The sequence below is a fragment of the Sebastes fasciatus genome, chromosome 3, assembly GCF_043250625.1.
Source record: "Sebastes fasciatus isolate fSebFas1 chromosome 3, fSebFas1.pri, whole genome shotgun sequence".
Lineage (NCBI taxonomy): Eukaryota > Metazoa > Chordata > Actinopteri > Perciformes > Sebastidae > Sebastes > Sebastes fasciatus.
In genome coordinates, this window is record NC_133797.1 from 21,938,876 (window position 1) to 21,963,086 (window position 24,211).

The window sequence follows — 24,211 nt, forward strand, 5'->3', positions numbered from 1 at the left end:
CTAGTAGAAACCCAAAATACAAGTATGCATGTAAAAATAAGCATAATAAGTCCACTTGAAATGCATCCACGTCTCCCTGCCTTGCGTCTTTTCATTGCGTCCCTCCTACCGGGGAAGCATAGACAGATGCAAGGAAAAGACGCAAGTGAGGGAAATGTGGATGCAATTTAAGAGACTTGGGATGAACCCATATGTTAGCATTGGCCTTGCAAGGTTCAGGGCTGATTTTAAACAGTAGATGGCACGTTGAGCCATTTTCAACCCATGAAATGCAGATTTTTATAGATTTATTAAGAAATGTCACTATTAACACCAGAGTTGATGCGTTTCATCAGAGTAGTCATATCATTTAGTTTACAGCTCAATAAACACGTTCAAGTGTGCAGTACGTCTTTAAATGTTGCACTCAATAACCAAACATTGTCAATTTAGTACAACACTGTGCTATTAACCTTCATTTGTGTGGTCATTACACAACTCGGAGTTCAATCATTGATAAAATACAACGCAGACATTTTCATGAGGTCAAAACATTTTAATTAAAAAAAAAAAAAAGAAGGAACAACTAATTTGTAAGAACACCAGTCCTCCAATCTGTCACATTTCACTTTCACACCAACACACATATTCAGTCACTCAGACAACGTGATAGACACCTACTGCACCTTTGGAACAAAAACATGCCGACTGATTTGACATTAATAAACACATCCTAGATTTATACAATCCAGTGTAGCATGGATGCATAAAGGTTTGTTTTAACTTAAAAGGACCACACTGGTGATTGTGCCGATTTTAGCACATCACAAATAATGCTAACCATTTCCAAATACTGGATTTAAGAAAATCAACTCGCAGCGATTTAACCTTGCAAAAACAAATGGCATTACTGAAACCAATTGCTGCCTGAAAATTAGATAATCGACGATGAAAATGGTTAGCAGTAACGGAAAGTATAAATGATTTGTACGTACTGTGCTAAAACATGCAAAACCACTAGACCAGTCCTTAAAAAAAGAGCTTACAACGGCCCCCATAGCAATGAAGGTTATTCAGCATTTGAGCCTTGAACAGCACACAGGGATGTGAGCAAAACAAACTGAAGGAAAATTATTATGTGAAGCAACAGTTTATCACTATTTACAAATGAATCAGAGGCAGAGAAACAGCAATTCCTCCTCTACAAAGAAGCAATCACATCCCTGAGTACAGTGTTTGTTATTCCTATCATCTAGATTCACTGCTGTGTGACCAGCTATTATCATCAAGTCCTTTCTGGCCGGCTTTGTCGATCACAATAGTGCAGCACAGCATCGCTCCCGAGTTTCTCCTGACCCAAAGTCACAAAGAAGAAGGCTCACATTGAACATTAAAGAAGCCTCAGCAGCGGTCATACTGCTGCAATCCAGGCACAGCAAAGTACCGTAAGCAAGTTTGGAGACCTGCAGTGGCATTAAGTGAATAACAGCCCTACAGCGTCATGGACAGTCAAAGACTTGTTTCATCCATTCCCTCAGAGTGGCACATGGGAGCAGCATGCCAGTGTTAGCCGATATTTCTAGATACATCATTATCTCCTTATTAACAAAGCCTCGTTAGCATGGAACCCCTTCCTCCTCTTCCTTTGCTTTCTCCGTCTTCTCCTCCTCTTCCTTCACATCTTTGTCTTTGCTCTTTTTGTGTTTCTTTTTCTTGTGTTTGTGCTTGTGCTCCTTTTGTTCTCCCTCTTTGTCCTGGTTGGCGTGCTTCTTGTGCTTCTTGTGTTTTTTATGCTTCTTGTGTTTCTTCTTCTTCTTGTCTCCCGTGGTGGTGGTGGCTGCCGAGCCGCTGTGGTTGCTCTGGGATGGGCTGGAGGGTTGGCTGGCGGACTGACTGGCGCTGCCGCTCCTTCCTCTTTCCGTCTCCGAGCCTTCGCCTTCGCTGTAGTCGGGCACAAAGGCCGCCTCGTCTGTCTCGCGGCCCAGGTCAGAACACAACCGCTGTCTCCTGGGCTCTGGGCCACGACCCTCCTCTCGTCCTCCTCCACCTCGGCCTTCTGCAGCTCTCTCCTCCTTCCCCGTCGGTCCTCGCCCCTCATCTCTTCCTCCACCTCTCCCCTCCTCTCTTGCTGCAGCTCTCCCTTCCTCTCGTCCTCCTCCTCCTCTCCCCTCGTCCCTCACAAGTTTTATTTTGGTTGGTTTATCAGAAATTGTCTGTGCCGTCCTGCCACCTTTACCCTCTTCCCTCGCTGCTCTCCCTTTCTTCTCTTCCCTCACTACTCCTCTCTTCTCCTCCCTTGTAGCCTCCTTGTGGCCTTCAGCCTTGACAGGTTTAGGTGCTTCAGTCTGCCCCTCTCTGCCTCGGGCCCTCTGTGCCACCGGTGAGGGCTCCTTGGGTGCACTAAGTCCGTTTTCCTGGCCTTCTTCATCATCCTCTCTCTCCCACTTGGAGCGAGGAGGAGCCTGAATGAGCGGCGGCTCCTCCCTGGCCGGGCTGGGTGCCGGGCTGACGCTCGGGCTGCGGTCACGGCTGTTCACGGGGCTCGATGGGGGCTGCTCTGCAGGTTTGGTGGATACACTCTTCTGATCTTTGTCGGAGTCTCGCTTTGTTTCTTGAGTTGACCTAGTGCTGAGGGAAAAACGGACATGTTTAAAAGGGTACTGCACCGATTAAGCATTGCACTCCTACTACACAGTCAGACACATGACAACAAAAATTATCAAAATCGAACCAGAGAGATCACCTTTTTTATTCCACGCGTTGTTCTTCCTTGTGAAAACCTGCTGCCTACTTTATCGACAATGCAACTTCGCCGCTGACAGTTCGTTGGGTGTTTTATGCTTGTAGCAGCAAATGTAGCCTCGGGGCCTCTAGCCTCCAGCAGAGAAGAGGAGCGGGCTACAGGTCTGGTAAACTCATGTCTTGTTATAAATGAGAAAATATTCTCCATTTTCAGACTCGAGCCCCAACCGACACTGACTCAAGTGACAACACTTGAGGCAATTTATCTGACTTCATGCAGCTCCCTCTGGAGCCACAAAAAGCTTTATACAACTTTTTAACACATATTTGAAGTGTAAAATCGCTTAAAAGGTGGTCAAGGATCATCACTTGGTTGTGTACAATTAATCCTCTAAACACAATTTGTATATTTGGGTATACAAATCACTTCAACAAAACATTTTAGTCCAGTTTTTGTTGGCAGAAAAGTCACATTTTATTTGACTGTTAGTCAATACTTTTAGTCAGACTGTTTTCTCTTAATTTTGTCAGCTATTTTTTTTTTTATTTAGTCTTAGTCCTATGTCAGATGTCCTTTTTTAGTCATCAGATTATATTGACTATTTCAGTCAATCTAGTCTCGCCAAAACCAATCATTTTAGTCAAACTTATTTCACATAATTTATCTGAGCATTATCTGATGAAAATCACTGGTTGAATGATTAAGAATGCAGCTTTGCAGTTACGCAGAGTCCTCCTGACTGTGCTCATTAGTGATCTACAGTTCAGTCACACCCACCCGGCCCGTTATGAGAGCCAATCTGCACCGCTAAATATGCAAAAATATGCCTTAATCAACAACCCAAACCCAACTCAACCCACAACCCGCCAACTTTATGCATTATAGCAGCACAATTGTCAGGACTGAGGTCTGAGACAAGAAGGACAGAGACGGAGAGTGACCGAGAGGGGAAGAGAAGGTGGAAGATGACGAAAATAAAGAGAGATTTTAGCAAAGATTTTTTATTTTTCAACCTACATTTTAGTATCACTTTTGATATCGTCACCGTTAGTGTTTAATGACATCGGTGCCGTCTTTATTGTATCAGTCATGGGAAAAACGTTTGTTGACGAACATATTTTTTCATAGTTTTATCGTGTTCAATTTGACAGCCATATAAAAAATAGATGAAATATTTAAAAATGAAAACTCAAATTGTCTCTAAGTAACCGAGGCACAACGGACTCACCTAGTGGCGCTAACAGTGTGGCTTATCAGAGCCTTTCGGCTGATCCTGGGTTTGGTCTTCACAACAGGCTGCTCAACATCTTTCACTGCTGGAAGAGAAGGAGGGAGGAGGAAAGGAAACACGGGTTTAATCGATGCTCAATTATATGGCACAAGACAAAAATCTAAAGTTATCATCTCTTCAAACATGCGTGCACACATACAGAGATTCAAATTACCTTCTCTGTGAGCAGCAGCTGGTTTCTCTCCGGAGGGGACACTCCTCTCCGATCTGTCCTTGGACACACTCCTGGGAAATAAGATTAAGATATAATTACACATATTCACCACTGTGTTTACAGAACCACGATATATATATATATATAACCACTATACCATATTTTCTGTCAATCATGGATATGGGTGGTGGTTTGACAAGCGGCAGGGAAACAAATGTAACAAACCTGTCAGATTTAGCTGATCGTTCCGACCCTTCGCCTTTCTCCTTAGAGGATGTGCTCGGCTTCTCCTGAGTGTCTGTCAAGGTCTTGGCGACGGCTGTTTTCTCTGCGATGGTCATTTTATCCAGAGAGACAGACCTTCCTCCTGAACTGGAGCTCTTTCGCTCTGTCCTCACCGACCTCTCTCCTTCGGCGTCTCTCTCCACTGTAACGGCTATCTTCTGTGAGCCCGAGACCCTGTCCTTCTCTCTGTCAGGCGCCGTGCCTCTGTCTCTCTCTCTGTCTCTGTCTCTCTCCCTGTCTCTCTCTCTGTCTCTCTCTCTGTCTCGATCTGATCCTGAAGCTCTGTCTCGCTCTCTGTCCTGTCCTGAGCTTCGGCTCTGCTCTCTGTCCTGTCCTGAGCTTCGGCTCTGCTCTCTGTCTGAGCCCTGCAGTCTCTCTCCAGCACTTCCTGGTCTCTCTCTGGAGACTCCCTTCTCAGTAGATGCTGACCGCTCCTTTCTTCCAGCAACTTCTGCTGTGCTGCTGCTGCTGCTGCTGCTGGGCCGGTCTCCTTCAGAGGCGTTCGCAGCAGCTGATCGGTCGGACGTGGAGGTCGTCGTCTTCTCAGGACCCGACGGTGCTCTGTCTGAGGTTGCTGTCTCAGTGCTGCCTTTTCTCCCCAGGTCTCTGTTCAACTTGATCCTCCTCTGGGTCAGGGGCTTCACCTGTTTATGGGCGAAAGCACATACATAAATGTTACAAGGGGGTTAAATCAGCACTTTCATGGGGATACATTTTGAGATGATAAAAAATCATAGCCATTAATTAACTTATTTTATTTGTAAGTAAAAATTCTCTGATTCCAGCTTCTTAAATGTGAATATTTTGGGGTTTCTTTACTCCTCTATGACAGTAAACTGAATATATTTGAGTTGTGGACACAGCAAGACATTTGAGGACAACATCTTGTGCTTTGGGAAACACTGATCAACATTTTTCACCATTTTATAGACCAAACAACTAATTTTATTAATTAAACAGATTAATCAACAACGAAATTAATTGCCAGTAGCAGCCCTAATTTGAATGTCACTTTGCACTGAAGGAAATTGTGATGCGATTGTGATTTTTTTAAACATTTTTCTTTTATTAACTTTTTTTTTCCATTTTATAAACCATTATTCAATTAATTGGAAAAAATACACTTTAATGAATGAATTTTTTTTTTCTTTTTCTCTATATTCTCTCAATTAATCAACTGGTCTATAAAAAGTCAGAAACGGTGAAATTGACATATTCCAACAGCTTGTTTTGTCCAAGCAACAGTCCAAACATATTCCATTTACAACCAAAGAAAACTAAGACAAACAGCAAATATTCTTATTTGAGAATCTAAAAAAAGCAACTTTTTGGCATTTAACTTAAATAATTAATCGCTAGTCCAAATTGTTGAAACTTAAGTTTTCTGTCGATCGACTGATTGAAATTGAAATGTTTGTGACTGCAGGAGTCAATACTCTACAAGCTGTTCTAAGAAATCTCATGTACACATTTATTTGCCAAATTATTAAATCTGACAATGAAGTCCTCTTGGCCTTATCAAACATAAGGTTTAGTACTAAACACTACCAATCCCAGCTGTGGAGACATTGGTATAGTAGTCTCTTCTTTGGACACTGATTTATATTATTGTTAAACCATGAATATTTATTGTGCTTTTGTATGTAATTTATTGTGCTATATGTAATGTCTTGTCGTTTATCTGGACTCTGTGTCTGTAATAAAGTTTTGATTGATTGATTATTTCAGCTCTAATGAGAATACTCATTTGCTGCAGCCCTTTTGAAGGTGTGAAGTTACTTCATTAATAGATGAAAACAACTTAAGTGAGTCTGATTATGAAAAAAAAGAATTGAAACCAATTAATTGAGTTGATAAACATATCCATAAATACCGTCTTTTAAAACCACATATCTTTGCATACCGGTGTTTGAGGACTACACGAGCAACAGACCCACCTGAAAGTCCATGAGAGGTCTGATGAAGCCTCGATCGGTTTCTCCCCGGCCCATCTCGCGGCTCCCCGGTATCGGGAGAAGACCAGGCCTGTCTGAGGGGGGTGGGAGTCTGTGGAGCGGGGGCTGATGAGACATGTGAGAGTGGGACATGACATCACCTCCGCCCCCGAGCCCATCTATTCTCCTCAGCTTTCCAGGGGGAGGTCCGAGCAAAGAGCGGCCCTCCTCTCCCATCCTCCTTCGACTCTCAGGGGAGGGAGGTCGGTGGAGTAGTGGGAGTCCGTGTGGATGGGGGAGAGGGAGGAGACCACCGCTCTGTGGGAGATCTCTTCTCCCGCGCATGTCGTGGCTGGGTCGAGGGCCGTCATGAAGAGAGGGATGATGTAGAGGCAGGGTCTGAGAGGACAGTGGAGGGGTCTTAAGCAGGGCAGGCCTCACTGCAGAGCTTTTACCCTTATCCTTTCTAGGGGTCGTCGAGTTGGGGGTGTCTTCTGGTTTGGTTTTAATGGTCTTCAACGGTTTTGTGGCAGAGGAGGAGGAGGATGAAGAGTCTCTCTTTTTGGTCACCACTCCTTCTCCAGTCTTTTTCTTCACTTTGTCACTCTTTGCCTTCACGCCCTCTGTCTTAACTTTAGCTTTTACCTTTTGAGCCTTCTCTTTCTTAGTCTTATCAGACTGAGTCTTCGATGTTGACTTGGTTGAGGGTTTAGCGGGTGCAGCAGTGCTTTTAGAGGCCAGAGCTTTAGAGGTTGCGCCTCCAGCTGAAGCCTTTGAGGACACAGGGGACGTTTTTGTGAGTGAAGGGATTTCGTCCATAGGTTCGTCTCTGACAGGAGTAGCATCCCCTCGGTCTACTGACTGATGTGATGTCTCTGATTCGTCCCCAGTCCTCTTCTTTTTTACTTTCTTTGTCTTCAGGACTTTACTGCTGGACTTGGTCCCTGATGAGGAAGAGGATGGAGGATGGTGAGGGGGAGCCCCTCTCTCTTCTCTCCCTCTTCTTCCTCTCCCCTGGGGGGAGTAATCTCTAGATAATGGGGACATTCTGTCCCTCTCCCTGTCTCTGCTGCCACGACCTCTGTGATGCAGTGGGGGATGTTGGTTGTCATAGTCTTTGTAGTACTTGTTGTACCAGTCTGCGTACTCCTTCTCCCACTGTCTGTACCTTTCTCTTTCCCAGCGTTCGTTGCCTCCAGGACTTGGACCCTTCAGTTCATACGGTGGGAGCTCCCGAGGAGGAGGTTTTCGTGGACCGGGGCTGCGGGTCCGGAAGCCACCAGGGCCAGGGCCAGGGGCAGGGCCAGGGCCAGGTCCAGGTCCAGGTCCAGGTCCAGGTCCAGGGCCAGAGCCAGAGCCAGGGCCAGGGGAGCGAGACCTAGACCTGTAGGGTCCTGCTCCTTCTGCTCCCTCCCAGCCTCCTGGCCGGTAGGGGGGAGGAGACCGTGGTGAGCCAGAGCGTCGATACCCATAAGACCTTGAACGGGAGCGTGACCTCGACCGTGAGCGTCCATAGCTGCGTCCATTGCGTCTAGTATATGGGGACCGGGGATAAGACCGGCCATGGGAGCGTGAACGAGATCGACTGGGGGAATAAGAGTATGACCTGGATCTGGATCTGGATCTAGAGCGAGAGTAAGGAGAACGGCTGAATGGAGAGCGACTGTATGACCGTGATCTAGAAAAGGAAACGGTTGAGGAGACCAGAAAGAAACAAGGAGAGAAAGAAAGCAGATTAAGCAAAAAAATGGCTTTAAGGATTAAGAATATGTAATTAATGTAAAAACTAAAACCAATTTTGATACCTTGAGTAAGAAGGTCTTCGTCTCTTTGGTGCATTTCTGTACTTCATAAGCTCTTTGTGGAAGTCTTTAGTAAATTCATCCAGTTTGGATGTAACTCTGTGGACAGAAAGACAAAAACACTGAAACTTTCAAAACTACTCCAGTGTGAAACTTCAATCGTACATAAGAAATTAGAGGCTGTTGTAGCGGTTTGAAGGACAAAAATGAAAAAGAGACAACTCACGTGTCCTGTCGGTGGTGCCGCTGTCTGTAGAAATCTTCTTTAGAGAGTGGGGGCTGACCGAGGGGGGGTAGAGGGAGAAGAGGGGGCTGGGAACCAGGGGGAATCCAGGGAGGGTTGAGTCCTGGTGGTCCGGGTGCATAAACAGGCTGGGGTGGGTAACCCATGACAGGAGGGAGAAGGCCAGGACCAGAAGTGTACGGCGGGGGGTAGGGCTGTGGTGGCGGCGGCGGGTACATGGACGGAGCTGGGTACACTGGAGGAATAGGTGCTGGAGGTGGAGCTGTCTGGAGGTGAGGTGGGGGGTGATCTCCTCTACCTCTGTAAAACCTGGAACAAAGAGAGGAACACAAATCATTGTGAGATTGACACATTACAATACAAACTTTAAATAGATCAGATAGTCCCTCAGACAGGTCGTACCTCTCCCAGGGTCTGCCTCCCCCTCTGTGAAGGTGGTGTTGCCGTGGCGGGGGTCCTAATAGAGCAGAGAGAGAGTTTGTTAGTTGCAGAATGTCGTCCCTTGAAGCTCACTTAATCTCCTTTAATGACCTAAATTAAACCTCTTACCTGGTGGATGAGGCGGCCTTATAGGTGGCGGGTGGTTAATAACAGTTAAATGGTAGTTCTGTCGGAGGAATCACAGTGAGAAAAATGTAGTTACCTCCCAGAGAAGTTACAGTTTCTATGTATGTGGTCAAAAATCTGCAAAATTTCAGTTCAATTTGGCACAAACTAATACTTCTTTTCGACAAATGCAACAACCTAGGGCAGGGTTAAAGTGAAGATACTGGCATGATAATCACATGCAGTTTTGTGCAAAAAAACATGCAGTTTTTTTAATGAAGTATAAATGTGTTATTTTCGCCTATTTTAAAAATTGTGTTTTTGAATATTTCTGCATACTGGGGTCCCTAAACAGTCTTGAAAATGCATAAATTGGGTTAGACTGGAAATGAGTCCCCTGGATTAATATACAGTACCTACACATGTTTGTAAACAAACAGATATGGCTGCATTAATTAGTCTACATATATAAAAAAAAAAAAAAAACTAAGGTTATTGCAAACAAGTTTACAATAAACATATCCATTGATTAATTTTAGGGATGGTCTAGGCTCTCTAAATATTGGTGTTGTATTAGAGAAATAAACTTGTCAATCAAAAATATGTAATTTTTTTCCCCTTCACATTTGTAAGATTATTATTATCAGTTATCGTCATCGGCCCTGAAATTCCTCATCGGTGCATCTCTTACAATAATACTTTTCATAAAGTGACTAAAGAAAAGGAAATAAATAAAAAACAGTTGATAATCTGCAAAGTCATGTTGAATATCTTGTTGGAATAAATGCTGTTAAAGGTCAGCGAGATGGATATAAAGCAGTACACCTTTATTCAGGTGTTCAAGGCAGACTCACATGTGATGCACTCTCTGAGGGTCCTGATGAGTCTGGTGTGACAGTAGATTCTGGATCGGTCTCACTAAAACACAAACAGACACATTCGATTAGTAAAAATGGCTCTTCACTTCCTCAGTATGTGGTTTCATGTAGGTGTATAGACCGTATCTTAGACTAAACTTACCCCGGTGGGGGTGGTTCATTGTGGCTGCTGGAGTGCATAGGAGACTGGTGGTCCACCACAGGTGCAGGGGCTGGTGAATCAGCTTGTTCTTCAACAGCAGCAGCATGAGGAGGGGTAGGAGCAGAGGGAGCAACAGGAGCAGGAGTAGGTGTTGGTGCAGAAGCAGGGGGCGGGACCTGTACTGGAGGGGCAGCAGAGGGTGCGCTTGGAGGAGGAGGCTGAGTGATATTGGCCATCAGTGGGTCCTGCTGTCTTGAGTGCATGGGCCTGACCAACTGAGGACGCGGTGGAGGTGGGGCTGCATTTTGGACCGGCTTGCGCACATGTTTGGTGTATCCTGTCTCATTCTTAAAGTTGTTCACAGCCTGCATGAAGAAAAACAGATATTATGCATTTTTCTAGTTTTGTTTTGAGCTCAAGTAAAATTAACCAAAAAAGCGTCACATCAAAATGCATGCATTTGAAGAGGGTTACCTGTCGAAGAAACTTGTTGGCAATAAGATTATCAGGTGAAACATCCGACTGTTTGCATGTGAAGCAGGTGTGCTCCTCGGAGTCCAACAAGGCAGTCCTGATACCTGAAAGCAAACAGTCCTTAATTAGACAAAAGCTCAATTTCATTTGACAAACAAACAAATAGTGGTGGGGTAACTCATCGATGTCGTTGATTACGGAAATACGTCAATTTCCATAAGGCGCATCACAAGAAGTACAAAACATGGATTCTCCCAGAGAATAAGTTGCAGGTAAAAAAACCTCACCCACAAAGTGTGGGAGTATTTTAGACAAGAGACCCAACAATGCCGTGCTCTGCAAACTCTGCAAATTAGAAATGGCTCATCACAGCAGCACAACCGTTATGCACAAACATTAAAGCATCCCGGCGCGCTTCGTTAAGACTGCAAGCAAGACAGCGGTTCATTTTTTGTCCCCACCTAAACACGATATTCTAGGATTATCAACCTGCAGAACGTGTTTCTGTAAGTAGCAGTCACGTAACATTGATTTTCTAAATGTTTCTTCATCCCCCGTTATAGTAACATAAATGGGGAAATAAATAATTGTTTGGTGCAGCCTTTTAAACAAACGAAAGACTCATGAAAATAACTTCCCCTCAACCTAAATGGTCTACACATATTTGAGAGCATTATTTTCAATTTGTTTTTCAAGAGTGACTTTCGACTTTCCAAGAGATTGAGCGTGAAATCATTCCAATACACAGTGGAACATAAAAATGAGTTTTCAACAACTACTCAAAATGCAGCATGTCCTGGGGCGGCTCTGCTCTAAAGGCCACTGCTGATTAAATGGGTATTTCCACCATTTCGCAGTGGATCTTTCCCTAAACGTCTGTTTGTGCAAAATGAACACTTGAAAACACATATGTAGCAGGACCAAAACACAGAGTGTAATATATTTGAGATAATGTTGTGATTGGTTAAGACTAGTTTGTACTCCCTACTTTTAATTTATTTATTTTTTTTTAGTCCTGTGCTAATTGAAGTTTTTTTTTACTACTAATGCACATTACAAATAAGAACTCACACTCATCGCAGTAACTGTTTCCGCAGCAGGGTATGACTACGGCGTCTGTCATCAGGTCATTGCAGATTGGACACAGGAGTTCATCAGGGATTGGGTCTGCATCGTCCTCAGATGATGACTGGTCGTGTGGAACAAACGGAGGGCGTTCCTTCTTCCCCTGTGCATATGCCTCCCTGTATTAACAGAGATTTGTTTTTTTTAGTATTGAAGGCTGTGTTATTAGCAAAATGAAAGCAGGAACAGTTTGTTTTTTTTGTACACCGATACAAAATGAGTTATGACGAATACAAATATGACACTACTTTATGTGCTATACAAGTATACTGAACAGTGTGTATGTCCTTGGTTGACACGTACGCATCTATAGCAGGTATAGCATATTCTCCAGTGCTGGTTAACATGGCTCCCTTGGTGCCCGGCTCTGCTTTCACCATGAAGCTCTGAGGAATACCCTTGCTAATCCTTACTGGCTTGGGACCCTCCACACTCTTATCCTGGATCTGAAAACATAAAAAAAAAAAAAAAATCAAAAACAAAAAGCTAACATTATTACTTTCTTTGAAGTTAACCTGCAACAGAGTAGAAATGACCACCACTGACTGTGAACATCGAATGATACATGATAATTACCATCAGCAAGGGGCATTGCCGGATGTAGTGACCAGCCTTTCCACAACGAAAGCAGGTATAGTGAGCAGGTGGCGGTCCAACTGCCTTCTTGGAGTAACTATAGAAACAAGTTCAATGCATTTTAAAAAACTACATACAGCCAAATAAAACACGGAACAAAAATCAGACTTTAATCAAGTATAACAACACAATGTTTATATACTAACTGTATGGGGTCATATTCATGATTGGACTGAGACATCATGGCTTTAATCTTGTCTTCCTCTGATGCATTAGCGTCAACCAGGTTAGCAGTCTAAAACACATAATGGAGACAGGGAGAAAAAAAAAGATAAAAGGAGGACGTCAACCCCGCAAGATAAAAGGAAACGTCTATTCAACTTAGGAAATATTTTCTGGAAGTACAGCCAGCATGTACAGAAATAGTACCTTGGCGAGTTGGGCGAGTGACATAGATGGAGAAGAGTCAGTCTGCAGGAGAATCAGAGTACAGATATTAAAGGTTTTAACATGATATCTAGTACACATACAGTGGAAGATAAGAGCCCAGATAGTTCCCCACCACATCTGTGTCCAGTCCCTCAAGAGTCTCCATCTAAGTCCAAAATTAAAGTCTTTGTTGAGGACTGAGTGCATGAAATAATGCAGGTATACGAGTGAGCATTTCAATCATGACATGCTTTATTAGGCTGGTGCTCAACGTTCATCCTTCTACGGACAACATCGAGTTCATTGTGAAAGCCTTATCGAGTTCTGTCTATTCAGAGCGGTTTATATTGAAGAGATCTACATTGTTTGGAGAATAATTTAAGAAATTACCCAAACAGAGGAAAGTAATCTACAGATAAGATGATTTAAAAAAAGGAAAGAGTTAACAGTTGTCTGTTAATTAAAGGTGCTAAATTCCAAATTCAGAGCATATCTATGATTGAGGGATTGCCTCCACACGGCTCCCAACATGGCGACGGCTGAGCCAGCAGCTAACGATGCCATGGATGTATAAACAGAAATGGATACAGCGTTGGAGGCGGGTACCCATTCATTCGTATGAGAGTTGCTCAGCGGCACATGAAGCCAAAATGGCTCGACTGCCGAGTGATAAAGTACCCGGATTGTCCAGCAATCTTCCGCATCCATTGGACCCATAGAGCAGACGCAGTAGCGGTTCCTTTAACTCCGCCTCCCAGCCCTCGCTCAAGCCTCGGTCTGGGTCTCATTCACATGAACGGAGGAAGGAAAATAACTCTGGATTTGGCTATTAGTGCATTTTACAACTTTTAGGGCCTAATGATTTAAATAAGGGATATTCAAGTGTTCAAAAAAAATAGAATTATCTCCTGAGTTACAGGCGTCTCTTTCCCAATGTAAATCTATGGGAAAAAGTATTTTTGGGCCCAATAGCATCACATGACGGACACGGAAGTTGTAGTACCGCCGTTTGACCACTACGAAAATTGGCATCACAGCCTGACGCTCTTCCTGGGGGCTTGTACGGGGCTAACAGCAGTGCAAACAATGGCAACAGTGCTGATTGAGCTAACAGTGTTAAGCTAGGGGCGAACCGAAGGGTTGGTCGTGTGGGCCGCAAGTGTCCGCACAGCCAAAGTGATGTCACTCGATCAGACATGGCCTTTCGTGTGGGTTCTGTGCGGCATTTTTTCACCTGTCCGTGCACATCCAACATTTTCTAACTACTCGGATGGGCGTAGAAAATTGAGAACTTTGAGGAGCTTTAAGGAATGTCAGTTTGCCGTGAGGAGAAACCCACGCGGAGTATAAAAGATCCAAACGTCCATCCTTCCGGAAAGTATAACCGAAGCTTCTCGCTTCCGTGACAACAATGTGGGTTTGGACAGCGGCATCAGTGGTAACCGCTGTATGAGTGGCGTGCAGAGCAGCGTCGATAAGCTAACCTGTGGGGCACACACACTGGGACTCGCATGCACACACGGCCGACTACGTAAACGAAGCGCAGAGAAGCTCAGATTACAACACGCACAGAGGGAGAGCGACTTCATCCTCTGCTCAGGTAGACATTACTCCTCTATATCTATAAGTTGTTTGCTGCTATATTAATGCTCTGAATGTCGAATTTAGTACCTTTAAGTTGCTCTACTTTCTAAAAAATGTATCAGTGCTGAAAATATATTCCTATTCACTGGCCAGGTGACATACAAGTATTACAGCTCATATACAAAAAGCAACTTGTGCATTTAGCTTCAAGTTTCAAAAAGTTACCCTAAGTTTAATGAACACTCAACAAGTAAACCTGTACTCCAACTACTCTTCCGTATTTACAAGTCTAGACCTGCTTATATTCTGAGCCTTAGAGTTATAACTATGGTAATGTCCAAGAGCATCCGCTTAAACACTTCAACCCGTCCTCATTATTTGGGCACCATCAGCAAATTCAAATGCACACTACTGGCACATCCGTCTGCAGAGAACCTAAAGCTTCTCCTGCTACGGTAGGGAGAGGGCGATTTCCTCAAAAGGAATACTTGACATTTAATTTTAGCAAGCAGTTTCCCTTCACCAGGCCACAGGGATTTAAGTTTTTGCACCGACTTGTCAAAAGAGGTTATCATAGCTGTTAGAAGCTTTCATCAAAAACCAGTTCAAGACGGCTTTCTGTAAACTAATGAGCTTGCAGGGAGTGGTGCCAAGCTGTTTCAATAAGAAATGCAAACACTGTAAAGTGTCAAATATTTAGAGCTGATAAGACACAAATGCAGTGCCCGATGAAGAAGACAGAAACTACCAAGAGTTGTCAAGTGTTCCTTCAAAGTGTTCCCTAAAACAACCCCTACACCACTACAGACTGAAGGGTGAAAGCAAAGAGGAACGTTTCTAATGCAGGTCAGGAGTCACTGAACCAAGAGGATTGAGTCTCATGCAAAATAGTCATATTTTACAATGACAAACAAAACGGCTGCTCTGCCTAATTCTTGTGAACATTTTCTTAAAGTAAATAAACAAGTGGGCAGGGTGGGTTGTCCGTCATGATATGCAGGGCTCGAAGGAAAGACTGGGTATTGCAGAATGCTGTGGAGGGAACACACAGGGATCTGGTATAAAGCGGTTCTGACACTGAACCACTGAAGAACTTTATTGACAGGTTCTGCAGCTTACAGCTCACAGGACACACTACACCAGTGTACTTCTCACTGCAGCAGCCATGGAGGGCCACCAGAGATTTGACAAGATATTTACTTTACTGATAATGTGTCATGTACTTTGTGATCATGTCACAACATTATACGTCAGCGGCCAAGGCACAGCATCTCCCGTATCAAAACTAGCTTCTTACTGATCCCCCAAACCACAGTTGTAACAATACAAGTTGAACTAATACCTGCTTCTTTGTAAAACAGTCACTTGGGAATCTAAATTAATTCAAAGCATTTAACTTATCAGGATGAAATCTGTGAGCTTTAAAGGTTTAAGGGTTATGTGCAGTCCATACTCAATGCAGAATAGAACATCTTCATGGAGAAATTGTACAAGACAAAACAATTGACATTGGCAAATGTTACTCAACAACAGAGTTAAGTATATTAAAGTTTAGCAGGGTGAGCTTTCAAAAATAAAAACCACTGGCGAGTCTCTTCCACTCACAACTTTAGTCTTGTAATTGTAATCAAAGTTAATTACAATCAATCCCAGCCACACTTAACTTCACTGGGTTCTTAAACCACATTAAAATTAAATATTTTCACAGAAAATAAAATGACAATGAATTATCAATAAAAAAATACCATATTTTCCTTTTACAAACCCCTTGAAAATACATTTGCCTGGCCTTAAGCAGGCTACAGTACCATTTCATTATGAAATACAGTCATTATAAACCATTATAAAGAGGCAACAGTTCAACAATTGGTCAGAGCATTAAAAAACAATGGTGGCTAGTCTGTTGTTTCTCATCTTAACCTCATCTCATTCAGCAAATTTAAATCTGCTTATTTCAAAACAGAAACCCAGGGGGTTTATAGAGAAACAACAAACTATTATAGCTGTGGTGACTCCAGGAAACCCTCCCAAATAGACATCAAATAACACATAGAGGTTGAGATCTCAACACAAATGTAGCCAACACACAGTGAACAGAGGATCCACACGACTCAATCATTGCTGACAGAATGTTCTCAAGAAAGGTGACTAAAGCCAGAAAGAGGAAGAGAGGTGAGAGGAGGAAGAGGAAGAGAGAGTGTTGATTTTGGGTTTGTTTTACATACGGGTCTAGAAGATCCCACCACAGCTGTGTCAGAACGATCTCTGCAGAAACAAACAGAGCAGAAAGATACAATCAGTTGTTGACATAACTCAAGAGCACACTTGCAACCGACTTCAGGACAAAGTTTTCAACTATAAAGCCCCCCCCACATGATCAGAGGTATAATTGCTCTGCGCCAGCTGTGCCTTTGTTTCCCTATGGGGAGAGCGGTGCTGCATGATTTGGCGGAAGCGCTACCCTTGGCATGGTGCACCGTTCAAAATAGCCACCGAGCACTGCGCTCAAAGTTCAAAATATTTCAACATCGACCTCGGTTGCCACTGACCTTTCAAAGTGCAACCAATGAGATAACAGCTGCAACTGTTGTTGTTGCCTAGAAACAGTGAATGATGTTCCTTGTGCACTTTTTGATAACATTTTGTACCTGCGCTGCGCTTTGTCTCTGCAAAGCTCTGCCCCCTACCTTGCGGTGAGCAAATTTATTATCAATTTATTACACCAGATCAGGCGGAGCGGCGAAAATGCCAGTCCGTCCCATTCATTTCAGTTGGGGTAGTGCGTTTTGGGTAGTGTGTTTGGGATGTGGTGGTGGGGACCGCAGGGGGTGCTGAAAAACCCCAGTGAACTGCAGTGAAAAGTTGAAAGAAAAACGCAACTAGACGTCACGCTGCGGTGGCCAATCATGTAACCGTCAATCCTGAGCTGTACAACTCAGCCATGAGAGAATAAAAGACATTAGTCGCTGTACAGTCACTTGGTGTTAAATGGGCCATTTAATGATACTCCCACACTGCCGCATAACCCTGCATTGAATCGCGGCAATGATTTGGTGTGAATGCACCCTGACTGTTTATAGAAATACCTCTGATCTCTACTTGAAAGAAAACATTGAATGTAGTGCAAATCTATTCAAGACTTATCATCAACTATGACTAATTATTAACGACTGTACTGCTCAATCATGATTCCAGTAATCATTTTATATTTTAAGTATACTTACACAATGAACGTCCTGCCAGCAGGCTTTACTCCACCAAGCGGAGTGCGGCGGACGATCACGGACGAGTGTTTCGGGATGTGGACTTCGTCATCTGTGTACTCTACAAAACATGGAACAACAAATTATAAGAAACATAAAACACTGTTCAGTCGAATACAAAGCACAGTAACCTGGATCCAGACAACTAAACACATGTATAAAGTAAATCAGATGTGTACAGTGTACATGTGAGTTTACTACGGCTTACATTGTCTAACAATCTCAACTAAGGCTGTGACAAATATAAGAGTAAACGAATTGATACAAACCCGTTTTTTTTTTTGTAAAATTGGGTAGTTGATCCCCATAGTATTAGAATATGAGTATTTAGGGCTGCCAAAATTTACCAAAAATTATGTTTGAATATTCATTCTATAGAAACACATATGTTCAAACCATTGTAATATCTACTTTAGCGCATTATGTCCATGACACCAGCAATGCTGCACTACGCAGCGCGTTGCACCATTTTGATCTGAACTTTTGTGCTTGACCTAACGCTACATTTAATTTTCAATAAAGGAAAGTGACGTGTGAATCTCGTCATGTGGTGCATTTAGTGCAAGTGAGGCAGACAGCTATGGCAGGACTGTTTTTCTTTCCACAATCGAATATGAATTTTCATATTTGAATATCTGGGGGTTTTATTATTTATATATATATATATATATATATGAACAATACACTGACAGAAAATGTATCTGCAGCTATTGGAAAAAAATAATCCTGATATTCATTGGTCACAGCTTCCCCTGGGTGTTTCTATTTCTGGTCTTCTGTAATGTAATCTGATATATTGAGGGTTTTTGGACTATTGGTCTGCCAAAAAAAAGCAATCTGAAGACGCCACCTTGGGGCTTTGGGGATGATTAATGGGTTTCCATAATAACGGATAATGGGTTTATAATAATGGGTTTTCATAATAATTAATGGAGAACACAATTGGCAGATTCATTAACCAACCCTAAAGCTGTGTATCACACTATATAACCTTAACATACAGCCTTGACACATTTCACCAGTCTTACTGTAAAGGGAGAGGAACATTTCCATCATCTACTGTTTATTCCCTAATACAATGGAAACATGTTCGTGACACATGTTGTAAAACGTGTGTCAGCTGATCACATACCTTCTCGAGTCTGCGCATTGGTGATCTGCAGGTCGCAGTCTGTGGCCTTGAGGCGCTCTCGGCCCATAATCTGCCTTTTAAGCTCGTTGAGGGTGATATGCAGCCCATCGAAAGTGACTGTGTTGTAGTCCAGTTTGGAAGAGAATTTATAGTGAACACACGACATTTTTGAACAGGTACTAAGCACTTAATCAAGCACAAAGGGGAAAAAAACACAGGCTCTGGTATATGATAACAAAATAAAAACAGCGTCAACACTGAACACAACTAAATCTGGTGACTTTTAATAAGGTCTTTGTATATATTGTAGACAAAAGGAGGTGGAGTTGGAGGGTGTAAAGGGGGGTTAGGGTTCAGCTCGCAAAGATGACGAAAGAGTCCTTTGTGTTATTGCCAAAGAAAAATAAGCGAGATGATGAGAGGCCAGTGTGCCTCCTCCTCAGTTCTTTACAGTCCCAGAAAACACAACAGGAGTGTGCCACCAAATCCAACACAGTCCATGCAGGCAGCACAAAGTATAAGTAAGACGTGAATGAGGACAAGTCCGTCGTGAATTGTCTTTGTTTGGGTGGAAATGGAAAGCCCGTGGCCGCTGCTGCTGCGCTACAACAAGCCGCGGGGTGGTGGTGCGGCGGCTAACAGCGGGCCTGGGTTTCCACAGCAACAGTCCGTCAATGTTAAGCCTTCTTTGGGTCAAGTTCTTACCCAACCAAGCTCCACACAAGTCCACAAGACTGGCTTCCGCAACGAGTCCACAAATGTTAAGATACTATTCTGAAATCTACTAATTAAATGCTGAATTCGCTAGTTAGCTAATGTCAAGGCTAACATGCTACACCTCGAGATTAGCTAACGTTAGCTCAATATGAAAACACCACATGCTAACAGAAGCTAACTATGCTAACAGTGTTGCCAACGTTACTTAGATTAATCTAACCAATCCACCGGTTTAGGCGGGCAGGACGCAACGGTTCCTCTTCAGGACACGGCTATTTTCCAACCACGATAAAGTTGAAAGTTGTGTATCCCATATTTAATCTTCAATTTATATCCGTAAAATCCATCCCGAGGTCCAAACTGCTCTCTCCTCGCTGTTTCATCAAAATGGCGGGTAGCCGGAACCGGATGTAGCGAGGGTTCTTCTTCCAGAGAGCTTTTTTTTTTTTTTTTTTTAAATGACAGTATCCATGGTAACAGCAGAAAACGTTAAACACATTTACATACAAAGGAAGCATTGCGAAAACATAAACAAAGAGATGTGCCAAACATAAAGAGGACAACAGAAATGAAACAAAACCAACATTAAATAATAATAATAATAATAAAAAAAAAAATAAAAAAAAAAATAAAAATAATAATAAAAAAACACACAATAAAAATAAATAAATAAATAAATAAATAAATAAATAAATAAATAATAAATAAATAAATAATAAAAAAGACCACACGAGAGTATGAAAAGTATGAAAAAAGATTGGACAGGAGACACTGCTTCACAAGCCATCTCATCGTAAGATAAGATAAGATAAGATAAGATAAGATGGACCTTTATTAAGTAACACCACATATATAATTCTATAGTTATGATTAAAAAAAAAAATCAAAGTTTTACTGAAGAGTATTAAAGACAAATGTTCAACAGTATAAAAAGACAAATGTTCAATTATACAGTTTGTTTTTTTGTGGTCAAAGATGCATAAATTTATCAAATCTGTTCCTCAAGCCCTTTTTTAACAAAATAATCTGTCAAAGTGCTTTTAGGTTACATAAAGATGCAGAAACCAACAGGAACACTGTGAAAGACCCCGAAAGAACTGGCAAACGGGTGAAAACAAAATGTCCTTGGCTGAAGTAACAAGGTAAAGATTAAGTCAGACAAATGCACACTGACATACTCACTTAAAAACTGTAAAGATATTGCATACATTCATTGTTTTCATTTCTTTTTTGTTTTGTGAGGAAGAAATTGTTGACAGATATAATTCAATTTCTTTCATAAATACAAAGAAATTAGCCTTTTTTTTGGTAAATTTACACTTTTACACACATTAAAATAAATTAATAAGAAAAAGGTCAGAGGCATTAATTTAAATCCAGTGACAGATGAGACTTCAATCTCAAAGTCTCTCTGTGTTTGAAAACTATGAAGTGTAAGTGGCAGCAAATCATCTGATGTGTCAGAGGAGAGATTAGGAGTTTTGTTGTGAAACAAAAATTTTTTAACTGAGCCATGTTGGTTTTTTAAAATAATTGACTTTTTCCAGAATGAAACGGATCACTTTAAAAGACGTTTTATTTAATAACAAATGAATGAATAAATATGCCTATGAAATTAATCCTGGAATAAATAAGTGAGGCAAAAACATATATAGATAAATGTAAATATAAATTAGTCAATATATTTCAATAGATAAATAAATCTTTTTTTTCTTTTTTTAAGGATGTTTTTTACAAATGACTACTTTTATTTATTTATGGGGACTTTTATTTAATAATTCAAAATGTATTTATTTATCTATCTACCTATCTATCTATCCATCTATCTATCCATCTATCTATCTATCTATCTATCTATCTATCTATCTATCTATCTATCTATCTATCTATCTATCTATCTATCTATCTATCCATCTATTTCAGGGGACTTTTATTTAATAATTCCAAATGTATTTATTTATTTCAGCGGACTTTTATTTCTTAATGATGCTAGGAGACTACTTCACCAGGAGAAGAGCACACGGCAGCACCGGAGACTGACACTAGATGGTCTGTAGTCCATTCATTTGAATATAACAGATGGAAATAAAAAGACCTGGGAAATAAATGTGGCATTAGGAAATAAAAGTCCCCTGAAATAAATAAATATGGAATTAGGTAGTAAAAGTAGTCCTTTGAAAAACGTCCTTTTTAAAATGAAAGCCTATTTAGTTATTTATTTATTTATTCATTAACTATATTGGCTAATTTATAGTTACATTTATTTATTTATTTATTTATTTCATAGGCATATTCATATATATATATTTATTATTGAATAAAATGGCATTCCATGCCATGATAGCAGGTGCTGATTTAGCACATGCCAAGTGTCTACTACTATTACATACATACACACACACTACATAAATATTTATTTATTTATTTCATAAATCAATTGATCCAGCTACAATGTTTAGTTTGGCCAACTTTCATCCTAAATGTATAATGTCTCGTTGTACTAACACATACAGTATATGCTATAGCCTTTGTGTTGGCGTTAGCAGGGCAAGTGTTTCAAAATAGATGTGAACTATCTTGTTTTCCTGGTGATCTTTGGTTGTTCAATGGTGTTGTCAAGGGGATTAGTATCTTCAGGGTTGTTGTCGGACATCACTTCATACAGTGATTCGCCTTTTCTGTCACTTCAATCACTTGAATATCATTCCTATTAATAGTCTACCCAGTTTGATATTTCATTTTGAGTCTATCGAACCGTATTGCTATTGTTACTACAAGGTAGCGTGGCCGAGCGGTCTAAGGCGCTGGATTAAGGCTCCAGTCTCCTCGGAGGCGTGGGTTCAAATCCCACCGCTGCCAGGATTTTGTGATAAATACTCTATTACACGTATATACTTTAAGAACCGTCCTGTAGGGAGATTAGAAAATGAATGTGGACCCATTTAAAAGCTGTGCTTGAAACTGAAATAACACTGCTCAAAAAAATTAAGGGAACACTTAAAGGGACTATTTGTAACTTCTTACACGTATAAATCACCCGGGTCGGTGCTTCACTCAGCTCACTCCACCTCACGTTCATGCGCGCTCACTACACACTGCAGAAGAGTTAGTTTAGCTTTGAGAGTATCTAGTGAATCTAGTGGACGTTTGTGCAGAAATAACTGCTGCAGCTCCTCCAGACCAACAGAGGTTTTCCGGTGTCTTGTGAAGTGACGGGGCTCCGCAACGAGTAACGTTATCGTCTCCGACCGGGTGCCGGTGTCTCCCCTGTTCCCTCCGACCGCGGTCGGGACGCTGAAGCAGGAAAAGCCAACGCTAGGATCGGCATTGATTCATGGAGAGACCTCCGTCTGGTCAGTTAACATTACTGCCCAGCAGATGAAATATAGAGTGATATTGTGGTTTTAGCTGACGAATGTCACCTCACTGTTTTGAGCGATGCTCGTTCATGTCTTGTAGAGCGAATTAATTTTTTTGAGCGGTGTTATTTCAGTTTCAAGCACAGCTTTTAAATGGGTCCACCTTGATTTTCTAATCTCCTTTAGGACGGTTCTTAAAGTATATACGTGTAATAGAGTATTTATCACAAAATCCTGGCAGCGGTGGGATTTGAACCCACGCCTCCGAAGAGACTGGAGCCTTAATCCAGCGCCTTAGACCGCTCGGCCACGCTACCTTGTAGTAATATATGAGTATGGCTCTGATCAATAACAATTGAGTATCAAATTGAGTAGAATATATATATATTAATGATATTCAAGTGATTGAAGTGACAGAAAAGGCGAATCACTGTATGAAGTGATGTCCGACAACAACCCTGAAGATACTAATCTCCTTGACAACACCATTGAACAACCAAAGATCACCAGGAAAACAAGATAGTTCACATCTATTTTGAAACACTTGCCCTGCTAACGCCAACCCAAAGGCTATAGCATATACTGTATGTGTTAGTACAACGAGACATTATACATTTAGGATGAAAGTTGACCAAACTACACATTGTAGCTGGATCAATTGATTTATGAAATAAATAGATAAATATTTATGTAGTGTGTGTGTATGTATGTAATAGTAGTAGACACTTGGCATGTGCTAAATCAGCACCTGTTGCCTCACTGTTTTGACGGATGCTCGCTCATATTCAGGTAGCGTGTGCACACGGGCGAGAGCGAGCAACACCACGCAGACTTTCATTGACTTACCGGCCACAGGTGTCGCTGTTACAACCAATTTTTGATTCTTACAAACAGTCCCTTTAAGAAAAAAGTTAAGTCAGAAATTTCATCAGAGCTGCACTAATCAAACACTTTATTTTTTACAATGGATCAAATGAGAAATGTGCAATGTGAGCGGTGTCTGTCTATAGAGACAAACCCACAGACAACCATCCCCTATCACCTTTAAAGACCTTTGAATAGCCTCTGAAATAATACCAGCGAGCAGAATACAAGGACGTGAAATCATGCATAAAAGAAAAATAAGACTTTCTGCTGAATAAGTGTGGCTTCCTCCTGTGGATAATACGCATAGTGGAATAGTAAATACATGTGAACATGTTTCGAATGTTTGCTTGAATCTGTGAAGTGGTTTGTACAGTTGTGTGATGGCGTTGGTATTCATGTGGTCAGTACATAATGGCACTGTGAGCGTTTTCATCAAAATTGCCTTGAATGTTCGCCCGCATGATGCTGCTGCTGCCATGGCAACGCATCAGTCTGCCTGCTGTGATGCTGTTGTAGATCTTTGAAGCTGTTTATACCGTCCTATCATCATCATCTCTAACACAGCTTACTCATGCACGTTCACACACAAAGGCCTTCATGTTTTCCAGCACTGATTACTCGCTTGTTTTCGTACTTTGCTTGGACATTTGCTTTTGTGCCCACTTATTCAACGGCAGATATTTAAAT

At 41.8% G+C, this 24,211-nt stretch overlaps 1 protein-coding gene and 2 non-coding genes across 5 annotated transcripts; 1 reads left to right on the plus strand and 2 right to left on the minus strand.

Annotated features, from left to right (window-relative positions):
* Positions 1 to 323: 323 nt before the first annotated feature.
* On the minus strand, positions 324 to 19,714 carry LOC141764397 (E3 ubiquitin-protein ligase RBBP6-like). 3 transcript variants are annotated; one of them, XM_074629620.1, is made up of 20 exons: positions 18,582 to 19,714; positions 17,411 to 17,510; positions 16,412 to 16,451; positions 12,603 to 12,644; positions 12,380 to 12,468; positions 12,174 to 12,270; positions 11,901 to 12,043; positions 11,544 to 11,716; positions 10,473 to 10,576; positions 9,999 to 10,363; positions 9,833 to 9,896; positions 8,982 to 9,039; positions 8,835 to 8,889; positions 8,415 to 8,741; positions 8,192 to 8,287; positions 6,390 to 8,064; positions 4,393 to 5,096; positions 4,168 to 4,238; positions 3,951 to 4,035; positions 324 to 2,607 (listed from the first exon to the last, which is right to left on the minus strand). In XM_074629620.1, the coding sequence occupies exons 1-20, from the start codon at positions 18,745 to 18,747 to the stop codon at positions 1,596 to 1,598; spliced, it is 5,466 nt and encodes a 1,821-aa protein (XP_074485721.1). In that variant the 5' UTR covers positions 18,748 to 19,714; the 3' UTR covers positions 324 to 1,595. The 3 variants fall into 3 exon arrangements, with proteins under 3 accessions (XP_074485721.1, XP_074485720.1, XP_074485722.1); XM_074629619.1 differs by having other exon boundaries at positions 3,951 to 4,038; XM_074629621.1 differs by lacking the exons at positions 324 to 2,607; positions 3,951 to 4,035; positions 4,168 to 4,238; ... (12 more) ...; positions 12,380 to 12,468; positions 12,603 to 12,644 and having other exon boundaries at positions 15,243 to 16,451; positions 18,582 to 19,710.
* Positions 19,715 to 22,075: 2,361 nt separating this feature from the next.
* Positions 22,076 to 22,157, plus strand: trnal-aag (transfer RNA leucine (anticodon AAG)). The gene has a single exon. It is a non-coding gene; the product is annotated as a tRNA-Leu (tRNA).
* A 735-nt stretch (positions 22,158 to 22,892) lies between these two features.
* On the minus strand, positions 22,893 to 22,974 carry trnal-aag (transfer RNA leucine (anticodon AAG)). The gene has a single exon. It is a non-coding gene; the product is annotated as a tRNA-Leu (tRNA).
* Positions 22,975 to 24,211: the final 1,237 nt, after the last annotated feature.